We start from the raw sequence: 19,069 nt of genomic DNA on the forward strand, positions 1-19,069 counted from the left end.
TGTGCCTGAACCATTTTAGGCTAATACCACAAGAACACAGTGTATGAGGCAAACCTTACCTCATGGAAATCAAATAGAGCAGTCCATCTTGCCATGAAAGCCTCCACCATTGGTGTATCACGAACAACTTCATGTCTTCTGTATGAAAAAGTCTTTTCCATCTTGAGTTTCACCAACTCTGTTACTCTTTTTTTATGTCCATGTGGTGGGCTTTGACATGTCAGTAGCTTTAAGAGTCCCTTTGTCTGCTACTTCTGAAACCGAGGTAAGGTTAAGAAACTCATTCCCAAACAAGGAATCCATAAACTGAAGTCTGAAACTGCCCTGAAGACCACACTGTCTCTTGACTTCAACGATGAGATCCTCAGTTGATTCAGACACTCCATTAGAGAGTGAGCCTTCGACAGGTTCCGTCAGCCAAAACAGTCTTTAGGACTCTGTAGGCAAAAAAGAATTACATATCAGACATTCAGAAAGAATCATTTCAGTTTAGTTTTCATACAGCTATCCATACCCAATAGTCAAAGCTATAAATTTGAGACATAAAAAAAGAAGAATTTATCTAATGAAAAACATGCGACTGAACCTATTACACTTATCTGAACACCTTTTATTTCTATATGCCTTTTTAAAGTCACAATGTGGACTGAGCCAATCTTATAGTCAACCAATGGATAAGTATCAAGGAGTTCACAGAGTGAAACGAGAGTGAATATTCTTGTGGATACTGGGCTGAGCTCAAAAGCTCTGTCGTGCTCTCTGTACCAGCCACCAAGCTCTCTGACAATGTAGAATATGCTGTGGTACAATGCAGATATGGTTTTTCAATATTCTGGCAATCCACCTGCTGCCCTTTGGGCCAATACCATTCCCTTTCTATAAGTTATGCCCTTTATTGTCACACACTGTGCAAGGTTGACCTCTAGAATGTCAGGGAATATGTACCTAATGACTTAAGATATCTCCTCTTTAAGCAAATCCACTAGAAAGGCCGATACAGCTGAGACCTCTAATTCAGACTTGCCAAGAGATGGGGAGTTTAGATGGTAAGCTGTCATCATCTGATGTTTTGACTTCTGTAATCATAGAGGTAAAAATTCCACCATCACAAAAAACATAAATTTTAATTGAAAAAAGGTATTCCAGTCCAGAAGAGCATTAATGGTTTCTTTAAAGTACCAATCTTTCTCTCATTTATACATAATGTTTTGAGAAGCAGCTCACATATGTTCTACACAAAGTAGAAAAAAAGGGGGGAGGGTCCTAATTTTTGTTAGGACAATGTTGGAAAATTCACAATACATCACTTAATAAGACATACTCTGTTGAAAAAAACTTATCTCCTTGTAGATATCTGCTGTATTATTTGGGCATGACCAATAGAATAGTCAAGTAAGTGACATTTCACCTAAAACAATGACTAAATGGGAAAATGATTTGGCATTTATGGGCACAGGTTCTTAAACCCACGTCTAAGGTGGCAGGATCCTTATTATAACTTGAGTGCATGTCAGCAGCAAGAATTAAGGTATGGCACTGTGGCGTGCCCAGCTTCTTAAACTCTGAGGTTACAGCCTGACTAATTAGCCACTGTAGCCATAACTAGCACGAGTAACACAAACACTATTGCGCTCTCTCAGTGACGTTTTAACTTGCTAAGCCATCAAAAACGCCATTAAAAACAACATGTAGATGCATTACAGATTACTTTTCATATAGCATGAACATATAGCATGCACTACAACAATTCTGTGAAAACGTACCCAACTAAAACAAATGTATTTAAATTACTTACCTCCTCAGTATGCCTGACTCAGTGCCAAAGGTTGCATGTGGCTAAACAGTCTTCCAGAATCTGGCGGTCAATTGCGCTCTCCTTAAATTATGTTGTTGTCTTATTGGATAAGACTCTAGGTCTTATTATCCAATCATATTTAGTTGTTGTCTTTGAATATATTGCATCATTTCCGGTTGTGGTCAAACATGATTACAATGGTTTTAGTATTCTAATTTAGTCACTTTAAATCAATGCAAGAAAAATAAGTAGTCTCAGTATTGTTTATACTCAAGTAAATGGTACTTTATTCAATCATGTAAATAAGAGAAACATGAAAGGCTTGTGTAGCATTAACTAAATTCATTTGTGCAAATTCAAAAGCCTGCCAATTCCCATTTTTTCAGTGTGGGTGTGAGTGGAGCCCACTAGCGGTTCACCACAGCGTGAGGTAATCTAAACATGAACCCTGAACCTGAACAGTAGCTTGAAAATCCTGAGACCTGACGTGACATGATGCAAGACAGACAGACAAACCGACACTGAACAGAGGGAGACAGGGGAGTCAAGTACACAGGAGGGTAATGAGGGAAGTGGAAACACCTGGGGAAACACAGCTGACACAAATGAACCTGACGCCACAGGGAAGTAAAACTAAACACACAAAACATGGAAACACCAGACTCTTCAAAATAAAACAGGAACATAATGGGACGTAGACAAGACAACACAAACTTGACAACGTGGAACCCGCAGACATGAAACACATGACAGACTGGGGAGACACGGAACACAAGGAGAGACACATAAGAACAGATAAGGGAGACGCAAGCATGGGCATAACTAAAAGTTAAACACTGAGAACAAGAGAGACTACACAGAGGACAAGAGAAGACTTATAAACAAGGAGACATAGATGAAACATAAAGTACACTAAAACTCAACTAAACCCTAACTAATAGTAACAACACAAGAACTTAAAATTATTCCAATATAACATAAGAAATCAAAAATACAAAACAAACTTAAAATATTGGGTATCAGACCCAGCCCCCTGACACCCTCAACCTGTCCACAAACTTTAACTACCTTTTATCACAATTAGCCCAGCAACATAATGCATTCTGTAGAAAGTAAATGACCTCAACCTCTTTCTCAGCCCTGAATTTGACCGTGACTGGTGGCCTGGCAAATTCACTAATTCTATTCTATTCTATTCTATTCTATGCTGTTTTATTTTATTTAATTAAAATAAAATAATTCAAATAATTCAAACAGTCACCTCAAGCCACTATATATGGTAAGGTAAAGACCTTGTGTTCTTATAATACAGAGAAAATCCTAACAATCAGGCAACCCTATGAGCAAGCACTTGGCAACAGTGGGAAGGAAAAACTTCCTTTCAATAGGAAGAAACTGCAAGCAGAACCAGACGTAGGGAGGAGCAGCCATCTGTCATGGGGTGAGTGCAGGAAGATAACACAAAAAGAAATATCTCCTGATAGCAAAATTCATATATGTTTAACTTTGTTTTATTTTTGCAAGTCATTCAGTCATTCAGGCTCTCATAGGTCTGAATGTGGCAACTGATCTTTGATTATGTAGTTTACATTTTATAGCCTTGCCTTTATAAACAGTCTATGGTTTCACAGTAAAATTGGCATCCCATAAAATGAAACTTGCTTTTAAAGATTAAATTATATCACGGCAAGTTGATACACAGACCTGTCTCTGTACACTCACCCAACTCACCTTAAACAGAGAGCCTATCTAGACTTCGTTGTATTGGGGTGCTGCTTCCACAGATCAGTAAAGTGCAAGATCGATTCCAGGGCATCACGGTGGAATGGTGATTTGTACTGCTGCCTCACAGCAAGGTTTTTTGTTTTAAATCCACCATCTGGCCAAATCTAAGAATCAACATCATTTTATAAAAAAGTGTCAATGATCTCAAACAGCAGTTTGTCATTAATTGTGTTGACTATTTCATCCTTTTAAATAACTGACATTTTGTGGACACAGTTGGCTGTTGTCTCTGGCTTGTAAGCTTAACTCTGCTTGACTATAAGCTACTGGGACCTTTAGTGTTGATTTATTTGTGTCCGATTAACAAAGGCTGGAGCTGGGTAAGCTAAGAGGTAAGCAGTTTTTTTTGTTTCTGGTTATTTGCATATGCATATTGTGGATAAACGTTGATAAAATCTTTGATGGTAGACTAATGGAAGACTGGCATGCTAGACAAGCTGTTGCTAGCTCTGCTTTCACTACTTTGAGATTAGTTACCATCTGTGTCCTGTGTTAGCATTAGCAAGTAAATGGTTTTTGATTGCCATTTCTGTAAAAGTGACTGCATTACAGTACTTTATGTACAATTTGTCAGTAATATATGTGTCCTGAGATGTTTTCATAGTGACATTTCTTTTTTTACGAAGTAAATAGTTATTAAAGAAATTGTGAAATTGTCAAATATTGGTAAATATGTTGATGATAACAACAGAAGTGAGTGGTGGCAATTTTATAATATTTATTTTTTAAAAAGGGGGGAAAATTTTAGTAGAAAAGATTAGTTCTTGTTCTCCTTTGTTGCTTACAGTTTTAGCATTGCAATACAGATTCAACAATTTATTTATTTTTTTAAATTTTGTTTTTTATCAGCTCGGTCATTTGGGAACCTTTTTGGCAAGGTAATAGTCTTGAAGTAACATTAACACTGGATGTGGTTATGTGAATGCTATTATCGAGCCCAAAGATATTTGTCACTAGTGTCGTCCCCTTAACCACCATTTCTCCCAGTAATCAGCAGCCGCAAAGGCAGGAGAGGAATTTGTGGAGCATGAACATGAATATTTGCTTCAGGGAAAATTTCCTGAAAACCATTTTTAGTCTTAATTATCTATTTTTGGATTAATTTGCATTGCCAATATAGGTCAGATCATAATAATTATCTCTCCTCTTCATAATAATATTCTGCTGGTTAAATAGTCATTTGTGTCCTCATTTTCAATTAGTAGCCAACTGTAGCCTGTAAACTTCTCCCAAGACTCACTTTCATAGGTTTATTAATATATTTAGATATTAATAAACCTATAGATACTTCAACAACCCAGATAGCTTATTTAGAGGTTTTAAAATGTGCTTATTAAGTTAGGGATCCTAAACAGAAGATTCAGTCTTACACAGTGAGTTATGAAAGATGTACCTCCTGGAAAGACAAAATGCTTTCTTCAGCAAGCACTCGTCTGACCGCCCCGCATTTCACTTTAATTTCCTAAATTTTTTTGGCACATTTAATTGTAGCATGGATCTGCCTAGTGATGTGCACCCCAAACCAATTAGAAAGGTGCAAATTCATTTCAGTGTCAAGATTATAAGCAAAATAACTGAGAAAGAATGAAAGAATGTTGATGCTACAGGTAGGTAATTTTAATTAAAAAGTCCTAATCTCTGATCCTGTGAGTCTTACCCAGTAGACAGTACAGATGGATGGAGATTCTAAGGGGAAGCTCTCTTGGAACTATTTATACAACTACAGATTCCAAAATCATAAGTTCAAAAAAATTATATAAATTATGTTACTGTTTGGTTAATTTTATGTTTTAAATGTTAGTAAAATGCGCCACCTAGTGGTTGGTTTAAGTCGATATTTTATGACGGTAGAAGAAGAGCTAGACAGGAAGCTGATGTTTTCTTACTATGTTGTTTCAAGATGGCCGCTCCACATTCATGTCTTTCCTTACATTCATGTAAATGAGATCGCCAATTCACATGCTAATTTACGGTGCTAATCGTCATGCTAGCTTCTTAAATGCATCGTTAGGTCATCGTTTTAAGGCACATAGTGTTCTTAACAGTACAGATGAGTAATGTATATTTACATATATGCTTTATTGTTGCAGTTTCACAAAATGAAAGAACCAGTAAACTTCATAAGGTCTCATCTACTGTCTGGAGTTCCTGGGTTCATGTTTAGCTGTTTGGATAGCTAGTCAGACTTCTAGCGAGGCCAATTACAATACATAATTACTATAACAAGGCCCAAACTGTCACCTTCAGATTAGAGGAAATGGATTATGATATATATATATATATATGAATAATCCAGGAACTACCAAGGCTTAAGCCTGTCATGAACTGGAAACTGCTGGAACTACACCCTGCTTCTTTAATTTCACCTCAAATGAACAACCAGATTTTTTTTAAACTTGGGCACAACTGAGTGTTCCAAAGGGAAATGATCCAAATGACATGAAAACTGGTTTGGAAATGGAAAATGAAAATGTAAGGTGGTCACTGATGAATGAAAAACTTTGTCATGGAATTTGTATAGGCTCAGGTTCTTGCTTAGGATTGTATCTCGAAGAAAAAAAGAAAAAAAAAAACAGTATATCACATTAGCTCTACGTGTACTATCCAAGAGACAACAGTGCTCTAGGAAAAATTTCTTTTTCATATGACCATATATAAGAACATCTAAGTTCTGACAGGTATGTGAAGCAGATTACATTTACTCGCTTTGTTCAAAAAAGAGGCAAAACAGAAATAGCAGCTTTGCAGTGACCTAATTAGGTGCTGGACTGTAGCTGTGAATGTGTGTGCATTTGGAGAATCATTGACAGTAAGTCCTTCAAGATCTAACAAACAGTGAATTGATCAGTTTCCAGATGGCACCATGGAAAAAGACATTGCATCACAGCTCAGCTCACTGCTGCTTAGACAGAGCTACTGTTTTCACTGCAGCATACACTAATGAACTAAATCATAATCAAATTACCACCCCTGCCTTATATAATATCAGTCCCTTGTATGCTGTCAGAATAGCTCTGAATTTAACAAGACATCTGAAGGAGCCTTTGGTATTTAGCATCAATAAGGAAGCAGTATATCAAACTTGATTTGGCACATTCCTCGGCACCTGTTTATATGTTCTGTTCTTCCTTGTCAAAGTATTTTCAGTAGTTACTCACCAGTGTTGATTTTGAGCTCCAGGCAAGCTCTGCAATTTCCAAGACGTCTGCATTGTGTCATCCTTGTATAATAATCTGGCCCTCAAAGCTAGCTCTACACGCTTAGCACAACAACTAACTTCCTCTGTAAGGATATGTTTTGATCCATCTGCTGATAATACAGCAAATGCCTTACACTGATAAGGCAATGAAGAGAGATTTAGCCATAGCTTTTAAGACTCTATAACTAGTACAGTATAAGAACACACTTCCCTCCATGCTGACAAGATGAGAAAGGCATAAAATTATATTTTTGCTATTAGCTAAAACCTAACTGTTATATTTAGCATTTTTCTAGATTAAATGAAGGAATGAAGATATGCAAAGAAATGGTAACAAATTCTATGTTTTTGCCAAAGGCTGCTAGCAACAAAGTGCCTAAAGATACAATTTAGAATAGCTTTTTTCCCCTAAGTTGTCTGTTGTGTATTAGAGACAATACTTCACCACTTTTAACAAACAAAAAAAAAGTTCAAACCACTTTAAAAATGACATGAGGTCAAAACAATATTCTGAAATAAAATACCATACCAGCTAGCAGTATCTTACTGTAGCTGAAAACTCCGACATGTGACACAAACAGGGCAAACTAACTAAAGCTAAAGAAATAAGCCAGCATTTGTCAGAGGCCAGTTAAGCATACAGTGAGACTTGACCTGCTGATAGACTTTTTCTGAACAACATAGTAAAACAGAGCTATGAGACACAGGAGACAGCTGAAGTGATGGACACAACCTGTATTAGCTGCACACCCTTCAAACCCACACTTCTAATTATATGGCAAAATTAATGTGAGACAACACACAGGTGTCTATGGCTATTCAACATGGCTTCATTAACCTGACCATAACCAATTTCTGCATGTGCTCCTTCTATGCTTGACTTTGTGCTTCTTTAATAAATGACAGAGAACCAGATGAGGCAAACATAACCTCCTACTCAAGTTGTTCCAGGTCTTTTTACCTAGACCGGAATAATTTGTGCTACAAAGTTTACAAAAAACTGTCCAAATGGAGAATATTTAAAGCTGCACTTCATAATTTTTTCTGTGGAAATACCAATGCAAACTGCTATTTAATGGTTTTGTTTAAAAACAGGCCACAAAAAGTGGCATTGCATGTAACTGAAAAGTAATAGAGGGCAGGAACTCTGCAACATCCTTGTTGGCAATACCTGTATGCCACAAATAATAATAATAATAATAATAATAAACAGTTGGTATCAGTTAATCTCAGTAAAGACATGCAGAGAGTAAACGAGTCATCCACAACTTTAAAACAAGATTTTTTAAACAAGCAACCTGTTCAGGACTGCTCTGTGTCAAATGTTCGTTTTTCTGTAACTGAGTCTAAGTGTAGATTATTTGTTGTTTTGGATGTTTGTGCATAAAATTGAGTGAATATATAGTTCGATTTCTGTACTTTTGTAGAGACTTGGTGGAGATGTGCTTTTGTGTGAATTACATAAACGCAGTCTTGTAAACCAACATCTCAGGGCTGAATGCAACAAATACACAGGTACCTAAGTTATAAAAATAACTTGCGACAATGGAACAAACTAAAACATCTACAGTCTCTTAATTGACAGATTACTTCTGTTATTTACTGAATAAGTCAATGAGATCCAGGTCACTGACACATCATCCTGTATTCTGCCAATGTAGATTGAGAATTGACTGTCTGATGCATCAATGACAAAGAAATCAGGCTTTAACCTTTCTTCTCCGCATTGATTTGATGCTTGCTTGATGTTTGTGAATGTAAACTGATCTTTTTCTGTTTCCTGCTGTCTTTCTTTTTTTCATGATTTTCCATTAAAATCCTTTAAGACTTATTCACGTCTTCTGACTATGTCAGCCACATTCTAGTAGAATACAATCTCAGCTGACTGAATCTAAAAGGTTTCCATGCAAATGATTCTACATCATGTTCATACTCAAAATTTTTATATCTTAACAAGTCATATCATTAGGACAGCTGTTAAAATCAAATTTGCATGATGAGCTATCTAGGAAAATCTTGTCAGATCCCAAATGTCGGTTGTCTAAGAGTTTGGGTGATGGGTTACAGGAATAATCATATCCATTTATAACCAGAACATGTCTGTCTGAGAGCTGAACAGGTTGTGACGGCAGCAGTGTAAAGGCAGTGTGATTGCTATAAAACATCTGTTAGATTACGTGTACAGGAGGTGAAGCACAAAGTGGAAACACATTTAAAGTGCAAATAGTCTACGAACACACAGCCAGTGTCACAGAGTGCTAATAATCTCTTTATGGTAACAAGGCACTGATAGTGTTGCTAGCAGATAACAATTTTGTCTTGACTTTGCTCTACTTGAGTGAAACAAGTTAATACATTACTTTCTGTCCATCATCATCCATCATCGAGAGATTATCTGAGATTATCTGTGAACCAGTGTACATTTCAAACCCTGTTTTTCCCTACCTGACTACTCAAGCCTTCACTGGGTAACAATATACGACTGTTAGTGTCCAGAAGATGCAGCTAGTAGATGGTCTGAAATGCACTGCAACATCAATGCAGTTTTAATATATAGAGAAATTGACAAAACCAATTCAAGTGCTTCTGAGTACTTGTTCAGAGATCACCAATATTAGTTATTTGCTGATATAGCATTGAAATGTTAGGAATTTCTATTAAAGCTCAGTAATATTGCAATAAGAGTGAGTAATAAAGTGGAAACCAGTAGGTGTTACCGACTTGTGGTTTTACCTTCACAATTATAAGGTGATACTGTTACCATAACAGCCTCTACAGGGCTCGCAAAATCGCTAGCCCGACTTCCCGGGGCTAGCGATTTTTCCAGTCGGGCTACCAAAATCTATCTCAGCCCTGCCCGTCGGGCTATCATAGGAAGGGAAAATATATGTCAATGCTTTTGCATTCTTTCGAAAATGTAGCTGAGTAATTATGTCATTGGCATCGATGAGCCACTGCCAATATACGACATATTGAAATCGCGTTTGAATTTGTGTTTGTTTTTTGCTTTCACTTTCACTTTGCGATCGCGCGAACGGTGTGTAGAGAGCGGCAGCACTGATTGGTGAGTGACGATTAATTGCGCACCAATTCCTCTGACATCGTCTTATCACTCATTAGCTTACTATTCAAACGTGACAAGTGAAATCTCCTGCAGCAAGCTTAAACATGTGAGAGGTTGATTGCGCAGAGAATCGCTGACCGTTATGTAAGTACGTGTGTAAAAGCAGCAGGATTTACGCCGGTATTTTAGTTCTGCTGAGCCAAATAAGACAGGTCAGGGTGAAGAAGGGGCAGCCAAATAAAAGCCTACCACAAAACGGAAAAGTTATGACAAATCAGACTATGAGGAAAAAAGAAAGCTCAGCTTTTTTGGTTTCATGGACAAAAGAATTTCTGTGGCTGGAATATGACGAGCTAAATAACATGATGTTCTGCCAGGTGTGTTGTGAGTTTCATTTCATTTGAGTCCACAAGCTTTGTAACTGGGACCAGTAATTTTAAGAAAGACCATGAGAAATGCAAGAAATGCATTATTGCTCAGTCTGCAGTATCTTTCCCAGAACAAACAGCAATTGGAAAAAACATACTAAAAATAAACTAAGCACAAGCAGAAGTCCTGAAAAATCTTTCAAAAGCGTACTATGTTGCAAAGAGTGAACTACCATTGTCAAAATTTAGCAGTCTTTGCAAACTTCAAAAAGCAAATGGCCTAGATCTTGGTTCCACTTACCTCTTACCCTTGACTTCAGTGGAAATTTCAGATTCAGGATCTGACACAGACTGATTCATGTTGTACACAGTTCTTGCAAGTTCATAGAAATTTCTGTTCAATTAGAAACAAGTATTTGAGTTGATGACTGTGATTTTTATACAGTTGTTGTGATTTGTATTTTAACAACTTTATGATTAATTTTTGTTTCCGTTACAATATTATACTTTAATGTATAATATTGTAAAGGAAACAAAACATTAAAAAATTGCTCTCTTTTTTATTCGGGCTACTTAAATTTATTGTGGGCTACCAAAAACTGAAGAGTGCCTGCCCGAAGGGCTACCAGAGATTTTGAAATTTTGCGAGCCTTGCTCTACCCAGCCCTGCCCTCCTGTGTTTAAGTACTCCTTTCCCTTACCTCATGTTCTCCTGGCAGGTTGCTTTGGATTTTTTGATTCTATTAACTTCCTGTCCTTGTTACCAGCCAGCAATGAATCTGGTTATTGACTTTGTGAACTTTGGACTTTGCTATTACTGAAATAAAGGGTAGTTTTTGTAACACGTGTCAGCCTGAGAGTCTGCATTTGGGTCCGTACTTTACAATTGATGAAAGGCTCCAAAACTCTGAGTTCCCCTCACCACTTGTTTTATTGAGTCAGTTAAAACAATTAGATGAATGTTTTCTACTACACGGCTTCATGTCTTTAAGAGAGAAAAAAAAGAAAAAAGAAAAAGCTAAAAACATTCCTATTCAAGACAGGCATTTGGGTCTGTATGTGTCTAACCTTGTGTTGATCATTTATCTGTTTTATTGTTTTCTTTTTGGTGTTGGACACTATGTGACTTAGTGATCGGTGCTTTATACATTAACTTTACTTACTTATATTTCTGTTTTTATTACCTCCAAAGACTTCAGGTTGGCTTCTTCTGTAACACCAATCTTCTATTTTTTACCACTAGCTGTAACTGATGACAGAAAGTGAAGATCCGGACTGTCTAGACTTTTTAAAACTTAAACATTTGTTGTGTCCTTGTGTGACTGATGCAAAAAGCATTACCAAACTACTTCTTCCACTAAAGAGAGGCTGTTTGCACAAGACGCACACGAATCATTTTCAACCCCTGCCTCTTGTAAACATACAGCAAAGCTTCATGATTTGTGTGCTAGAGTGAGAGAGAAGCCACACTTTCACTGAGAATGATCTCCAGTAAAAAACAAATGACTTCCTTCATTAGTTTTCAGTGCATATTCCTATTTTATCACAAAGCTCTTCATTTGTCCTGTATACTTGCTGATGCAGTGTTGTTAGTATGAGGTGTAACCATCCAGCTCAATGAGCAGCACTCAAAAAAATAACTCTTTAAATGAACATAAAAAAATCATGGAAAGAATTTCCACGTGATTGAATTGCTTTATTTTAGCATTATGCAATTCTGTAATTCCAACTTAATGTACTCAAGTTGGACCAACTTAATTAATGATTGATGAATCAACGTATTTACTGCATTTGAATCCAATATAAGATAATAGTGTTGATCCAACTTTAAGGGTTTTGTTCCAACTCAATTCAGTAGGTTTTCTCCAACTAATGTACTGAATTTGGTTCCAACTTAAGTTAACTGAGTTGAACCAACTCATACAAATTATGTTAATCCAACACAAGTGTTTAATGCTAATAGAAAGCCATTTAATAATGTGGAAATTCTTTCCATGATTATTTTAAGTTCATTTAAAGAGAAATTTTTTTGGAGTATTTAACAAAGTCTAGAGTCTGGATAACATGCATTGCACTATTACAATATCTAAAACTTAAATAAAAAAAAATTGTCATACAGATCTTTTTGTTTTCTCCAATTTATTGGATTTATAGCAAATTTCATATAACGTGTGAAGAATACATGTAATGCAAGTTATATCACAGAAAAACAAAAAAGTAGTGGACATGGTGGCAACTTAACCTGTTCAAACCATTTTTTAACCACAATGAACGGCTGAATCAAGTGATTTTGAAGGTCAAAGAGATGCACTTTCAAAAAAACAAATATCACCAATTTTGTATATCTCAAAATGAATAAAAAATGCATGGTATCATCTGTCTGCAGTTCTTTCTGGTTCATGTTCCAGATACATGGTGTAGCTGTTGTATTGGCAACATTTCTCAACGAGAAAGAAGAGTTTTGAGAACCTGTACTTTGTTGGATAGTTTGTGTGCATCCAACTCCATAAGAATCTTCTGCAGAACCTCAAAGGTGTACCTGAGTTCTGGAGGGTAGCTCAGGTTTAGTGAGTAGACCAGACCAAGCAACATTGCCACTGCAAAAGCTACATTGCCCAACTCACCCATCACTTCCACCCCCTCTAGAACAATCATAACATCCTGAGGGTCATCGCCAGGCTCCGCACCCTCTGATCGAATGACACAGATTCCAAAGACTGTCTCTGCTATGGCAGTGGCGATGCTTTTATCAACGTCCTGTGACAATTAAAAAAAAAAGAAGAGAGAGAGAGATAATTAATGTAAAATACCTAAAAGCTTTATTCATTCAAACTTTATAATAATGTAAATGTAATCAAAAATGACTGCCTGATATTTTTTCTGACTCAAGACAATCTAATTCAATACCTCAACAAAGTCCTGTCTTTTAAAATATTGAGATGTGATAGGGGTGGCTGTGGCTCAGGAGGTAGAGCAAGTCGTGTACTGGATTAATCCTTGGGTTCTCCAGTCTGAATACCAGAACTAACCATGGGTAAGATACTGAACCCCAAGTTTCCAAAACTTGGGGAAAGTTTTGATGAACCCCAAGTTGCTCCTGATACATCCATCAAAGTGTGAATGCTACATAGAAATACTTGTATGAATGTGTGCGTGAATGGGTGAATCATTATATGATATTAGTTCTGTGATGCTATTATTTTATGAGGTTAGTATAAAACACTCAAGAATGGTGCGTGCAGTATCTAGTGAGAAAAATAAAGCCCTTCCTTTTCCTATTTTTAAAAGGTAATTTTTAAAGCCACAAACTTCTTGTATGTAGCTTTTTATATGTAGTTTGAGCCTATCTTTGATCATCTCCTTATATAAGGATAAATGCAAATTAACATACCAGGTAATCCTTCACCAGCTTCTCTGGATCTTCATTCAGGTACACGCAAAGACCTTTGAGGATGCATTCTCTTCTGACTTCAACAGCAGCAGTCTTAATACACAGAGGAAAAATACATAAATTACACAAATATACTCTCTCTCACTCTCCACACATACATATATACATACATATACATACACACACACACACACACACACACACATATGTGTGTGTGTGTGTATGTGTGTGTATATATACATATACATATATATATATATATATATATATATATATATATATACATATACATATATATATATATATATATATATATATATATATATATATATATATATATATACATATACATATATATATATATATATATATATATATATACATATATACACACATATACATATATACACACATATATACATATACACATATACACATATATACACAGATATATACACACACACACACACACATATATATGGAAATCCATTTCAACAACCTAGCAGTGGGGTTAAAGAACGTTTTGTGAGAAATTTAGAGGCTATTGTTTTGCAATCTTTACCCCTTTGGAATAGTCTTTACGCATTTTAGACAAATCTGTCATTGTAATATTATTTATTACTTTGTCTATGAATTTAATCATGCCATACCATCCCCAATTCAAGAAAGTTTGGATGATGTGTAAATGTACATACAATCAGAATGCAATGACTTCCTAGTCTCAAAACTACATATCACTTACAAATGAACATATTAAATTTTTAATCTGGGAAAATTTGAAAATTTTTAAGAAAAATATTAGCTCATCTTGAATTTGATGAACAGGCCTGCCAGCTCTCCAGACCCCATAACATTTGGCACGTGATAAAATGAAAAAAAAAAAATGACAAAAGAGGACCCCAGGCTGAGAGTTTTTATCGGTTTTTAGCTTTCTCTGTGTGTTATGAATAAATTATCTTTTTTTTGGTACTGGTACTGGTTTTATTTATTTGTGACACCTTAAGGGCTGGTCCGTGAATATATTGTCAGACATAAACCGGTCCGTGGAGCAAAAATGGGTTGGGGACCGCTGCTGTACATGCTGTCCTCATATCAAATTTGTATGTAGTTTAAGCCTATGTTTGCATTCTTTTTCTGCTGTATTTACTCTCAAACTCGCTGTTGAACCCATTTCCTAGTATAGGCCTCTGTAGAGCAGCTAGAATTGTGTATCAGACAAGAATGAGATGACATTCTTCTCCCAAAAGTCGAGCAACAGAGGTCTATACTATGAAGCGAGTTCAACATACCCAGGGTATCTTTCCCTTATCTGGATTAACACTGGTGATCAGGATGTGCACTCACACGAAGTTGGTTATTAACTCATTAACTTAACCTAGGATTTCCCCGGCTCGTTTCCATAAAAAGGGTGGTGTTAGCAATATCTAACCAATCTAAAGGAGCGTTTCACGGGTCATATGACTCTTCTTCCATGAAATAATCCCTATAAGTGTACTCTAGGGACGTTATCAGATAGGGATTAACAATCTATAAAGAAGACTAAAATATAACAGTAAAAAACACCCATGCTGTTTAGGGACTAGTGATGAATGGTGCAGCAAATGTTGAATCTGATGTTTTAATAAACAGAGCAGTAAAATAAACATTGTAGTTCCAGTAAATTATTTGCTTAAAGTGCTGTTGTTTATTTGTAAGGTGATATCAGCACATTAGAGTCTGAAAATTTAAACTGGACTCACTTAAACACTAAACTTACCATCCCGCAGCCTGATAAAGGAGACATGGAAATCACATTAGCTTGTCTCCATATCAAAGTGAAATCAATGTCACTGAACAGATATTTTAGGTGAATTACAAATTTAACTGATTAGTTTTCAGCTGCAGTTCAAGCAGAATAAAAATTAGCAGATTAGAATCAAGTACAAAAACATTTACAAATGTTTCTAACTCTATTTCTATGTTTATTTGTAAGTAAAAGATGGTTTTGAAATGCAAATCACTGCATTCTGGTTTTAGTTACACTTTACACAATATCCAAACTTTCTTCAATTGGGCTTGTATAAATATATCTTGTCATACCTGGGTTGCAGGTGCCATGATGGTCTTAATTTTTCGCCCTTGTATTCCACCCTTCTTGGCATATATCTTCATAAGGTTTGCCGAATAACTATCCAGCTGGGAGAAGAACTTGGACTGCAAATGGATTGTTGTAATCCTCTTGAATTCTGCACTCACCTGCAAAAGGCAGAATAATAATCCAACAGACAAAACTCAGTTTGACTAATAATAAGAATACATTTATAACTGAGATTTACACAGCACCTTTCAAAAAAACCCCAGGATACTTAACAAAGGAAAATACAACCACAAATAATTAACAGAGGATTGTGTTGTCATTATTCAGTCCACTTAAAAGTGAGTCAAGTCTGTTCAATACATGTCAATGCATAATCCATTAATTTCTTGTATATTAGGTTCCTGCATTCATATTTGTAACTAAGCTAACACAGGCTGCTTTAGCTGACCTTCAGTAAATCCCATGTGGTCACAAGTTACTTTTATATAATAATCCAATGGAAGCAAAATATTGCTGTTTTGTTAAACCCATTCAATTACCTCACACACATGGAAGAGAGCTGGCCACCTCATTTTGAAATCAGCGATCATCGGTGCTTCACGTATCACCTCTTGCCTTCTGAGAGCCAAGGTCTTCTCCATCATTGCAGCCACCCTATGGTCATTGTTTTTTTTCTTAACTTCTGACAGGAGGTCCACTCTGATTTCTTCTAGTGTCTCTGCAGTTTCACCAGCTGGATAAGTGGGGCAGTAATTCACTTCAGCTTTTTTTGGCTTCTTCACGCCATACGCAGGAGTACATTTGCTATCAGGTTTATGTTTTAAGGAATTCACAGTAACTTCAGGGCATCCAAGCCGTCTAAGCTTAGTTCGGTAGTTAGCAAGTTTATACTTCAAGCTTGCTTTCCATCCGCCATATCCAGTGACTGAACCAGGCTCTTTCAAACATGGATGGGTTGTTACAAGAGCTTCTGCGACCTCATCAAACTCCCTGTCAGAGAGGTAGACCTTGTACTGAACAATTGTTTCAGCTAAACCATCAAGAATGGCAGACTTAATTTTATGATCAGGATTCAACAAAGCTCCAGTTTCTTTGAAAGTAGCATTGGCCCTGTCCAGCTGTAGTTGAGTATCATAAGAGAACCGGGGAATGGGGAAGACATCGGGCCATGCAGTGGCTCTTGAGGACGTAGATTCAGGAGAAGACAATATGTCTGTATCAAATGAGTTCCCAGGAGATGAAAGGGATGAGGAGTCATCTAGAGTGCGGGAAGTGGCAGCAGATGAGTAAAGAGGGAGCAGTGGCTCACCAGGCTCGACAGGTGCAACTGAGCTAAAGATGACCTTGATGGTACTTTTGTCCTGGATGTCCGACATTGACTCCAAGTTGGTGAATTCATTCCCAAATTCTGCATCCATGAACTGAAGCCTGAAGTCCCCATTAACTCCACACTGTCCCTTTATCTGCTGAACTAGCTCACTGACAGACTCTGGCATCCCATTTGGAAGGATCAATCTCCGGGAATCATTTTCGGAGAAAATGATTCTGAGTTTCACCATTGCAGCCATTTCACAACAGCCTAAAAGAGGAAATTAAGACAACGTTAACCGTTTCAACAAGGGTAAATCTGATTTCAACAAAGCAATTCGATAAAGGTGTGGCAGGCTATGTCCATTAAAATTGATGTAAATAAAATAATGCCACATTAATTTTCAATACATTTTAGATTTATTAGACTGCCTGTCATAAAAATGAGTTAGTTCCTGTAATTTGGACTCTTTCCTTTTCAGTGAGTTCAACATTTTACCATGTTGAACAGGAATGAAGAATTTCAAAATGAATTATTCACATTTTTATAATCAAATTTAAACTGGAATTCTCTCAGGAGTAAAATTAATAAAGCATAACATTCTCTTCAGGAATTAAAATAAATAATTGTAACTTGGCATCTTAATAAGAATTTGCTTTACCATTTATTTCTAGTTCTGCAAGATAATATATTGAAAATTAAATGTATAACAACATTAATTGTACTTTAGCAATAAAAATATTTAGATTATAGAGCTTGTCCACACTGCAAGTCTCTAAGTTTATTAAGTAGACAAATATTTTATTTCAAAAAAATTTAAAAAACAGAAAAAAATATCTGTTCATGTTTGGTCTTTCCTCCTCAGTGTACTAAAAACATATATCAATTGTTAAGGAAACTACTGTGCAATAGTTGCAACTTACAAACTTACACATTTCAACAACCCATACATAAAATACATAAAATGTGTATTTATCACAACAGTTTCTGTGGTAGAGCCCAACTAGCTTATTTGCAGAGGTTAAGTTATAAACAATATCTACATTTGAAGTAGCTATGTCTTTCATATTAGGCTTTTATACTTGTGCTAGCTTGACATTGTGCTATATTGTTGTACTAACGTGCTAGCTAGCACAAATGGCATAAACAGACAGATTTTAAAAAAACAAAAAAAACAAATGTGAATAAATATCACTGAAAAGAATAGACAAACTAATGATATCTTTACGCAAAAAGTATTTTCATCTGGATGGATGAAGACAGATTCACTCTTACCTTTCCAAGATGACCGCGAAGCAAACCATGCGCTTTCCTGTCTCCTGTGGTTAAAATCACGTGTGATCTTGTGATATCGCGAGTCTTTAAGGCAGCTAACCACTCTTGTTAGATTTTATCATGTCATATCAACAAGAATAAATTTAAGAGGTGCTAAATTGGTAAATTTCATGCAGATCATATATGATTTAATTACGTTCACCTTGGAAACATAAATTAATTTTGTTCAAATCACATGTTAGAGACTTGTAAATGCAATAACCACACAATTTCACTTTTTTGAGTGAGGAGGTTATCATGCAGCACACTTTGCCCTGATCACAGACACATCACAAAATGATGTGACGGTTACAGAAAACAATGTTTACCAATAAAGAAAAAATACAAATCTTTGCACAGAAACATTCAGATTTTCAGCAACACTACAGAAAATATAAATTAGATACAAGGACTACAGTGAGCTTAAATTCAATGGTTACTGTCAGGTGAGGCTCATGTGTCAGCTGTTTAATGTTCACTAAATGATCACAAAATAGGACACCCTCACACGTGACCAGAATGACAAGTGCTCCAGTTCTTTCATAAGAGCAGGAGAGCAGAAAGTACCTGTCACTCAGAAAAAGATATTATCTCATCAGTCAAAAGAGAATGCATAAAAATTATAATCCTTTGTGTCATCATCTCTTTTTCTCTGTCTCCTACAACAGGCCTATTTTGTGACTCAGAGCTCAGCTCATATCTGGGAGGACTGCAGATTATGGAGCACCATCAGACCTGAAGAGATGGAGCAGAGCATAGCAGCATTT

The 19,069-nt window shown here is 36.3% G+C and overlaps 1 protein-coding gene across 4 annotated transcripts; it reads right to left on the bottom strand.

The window, feature by feature from the left end:
- Window positions 1-11,852: 11,852 nt before the first annotated feature.
- On the bottom strand, window positions 11,853-18,531 carry LOC109205096 (sterile alpha motif domain-containing protein 3-like). 4 transcript variants are annotated; one of them, XM_019367713.2, is made up of 6 exons: window positions 18,264-18,529; window positions 16,219-17,258; window positions 15,682-15,837; window positions 13,603-13,695; window positions 12,836-12,968; window positions 11,853-12,750 (listed from the first exon to the last, which is right to left on the bottom strand). In XM_019367713.2, the coding sequence occupies exons 2-6, from the start codon at window positions 17,245-17,247 to the stop codon at window positions 12,584-12,586; spliced, it is 1,578 nt and encodes a 525-aa protein (XP_019223258.1). In that variant the 5' UTR covers window positions 17,248-17,258; window positions 18,264-18,529; the 3' UTR covers window positions 11,853-12,583. The 4 variants fall into 4 exon arrangements, with proteins under 4 accessions (XP_019223258.1, XP_019223259.1, XP_019223257.1 ...); XM_019367714.2 differs by having other exon boundaries at window positions 11,853-12,757; XM_019367712.2 differs by having other exon boundaries at window positions 11,853-12,968; window positions 18,264-18,528.
- Between the last annotated feature and the right edge of the window lie 538 nt (window positions 18,532-19,069).

This window comes from Oreochromis niloticus, linkage group LG14 (assembly GCF_001858045.2).
Source record: "Oreochromis niloticus isolate F11D_XX linkage group LG14, O_niloticus_UMD_NMBU, whole genome shotgun sequence".
Lineage (NCBI taxonomy): Eukaryota > Metazoa > Chordata > Actinopteri > Cichliformes > Cichlidae > Oreochromis > Oreochromis niloticus.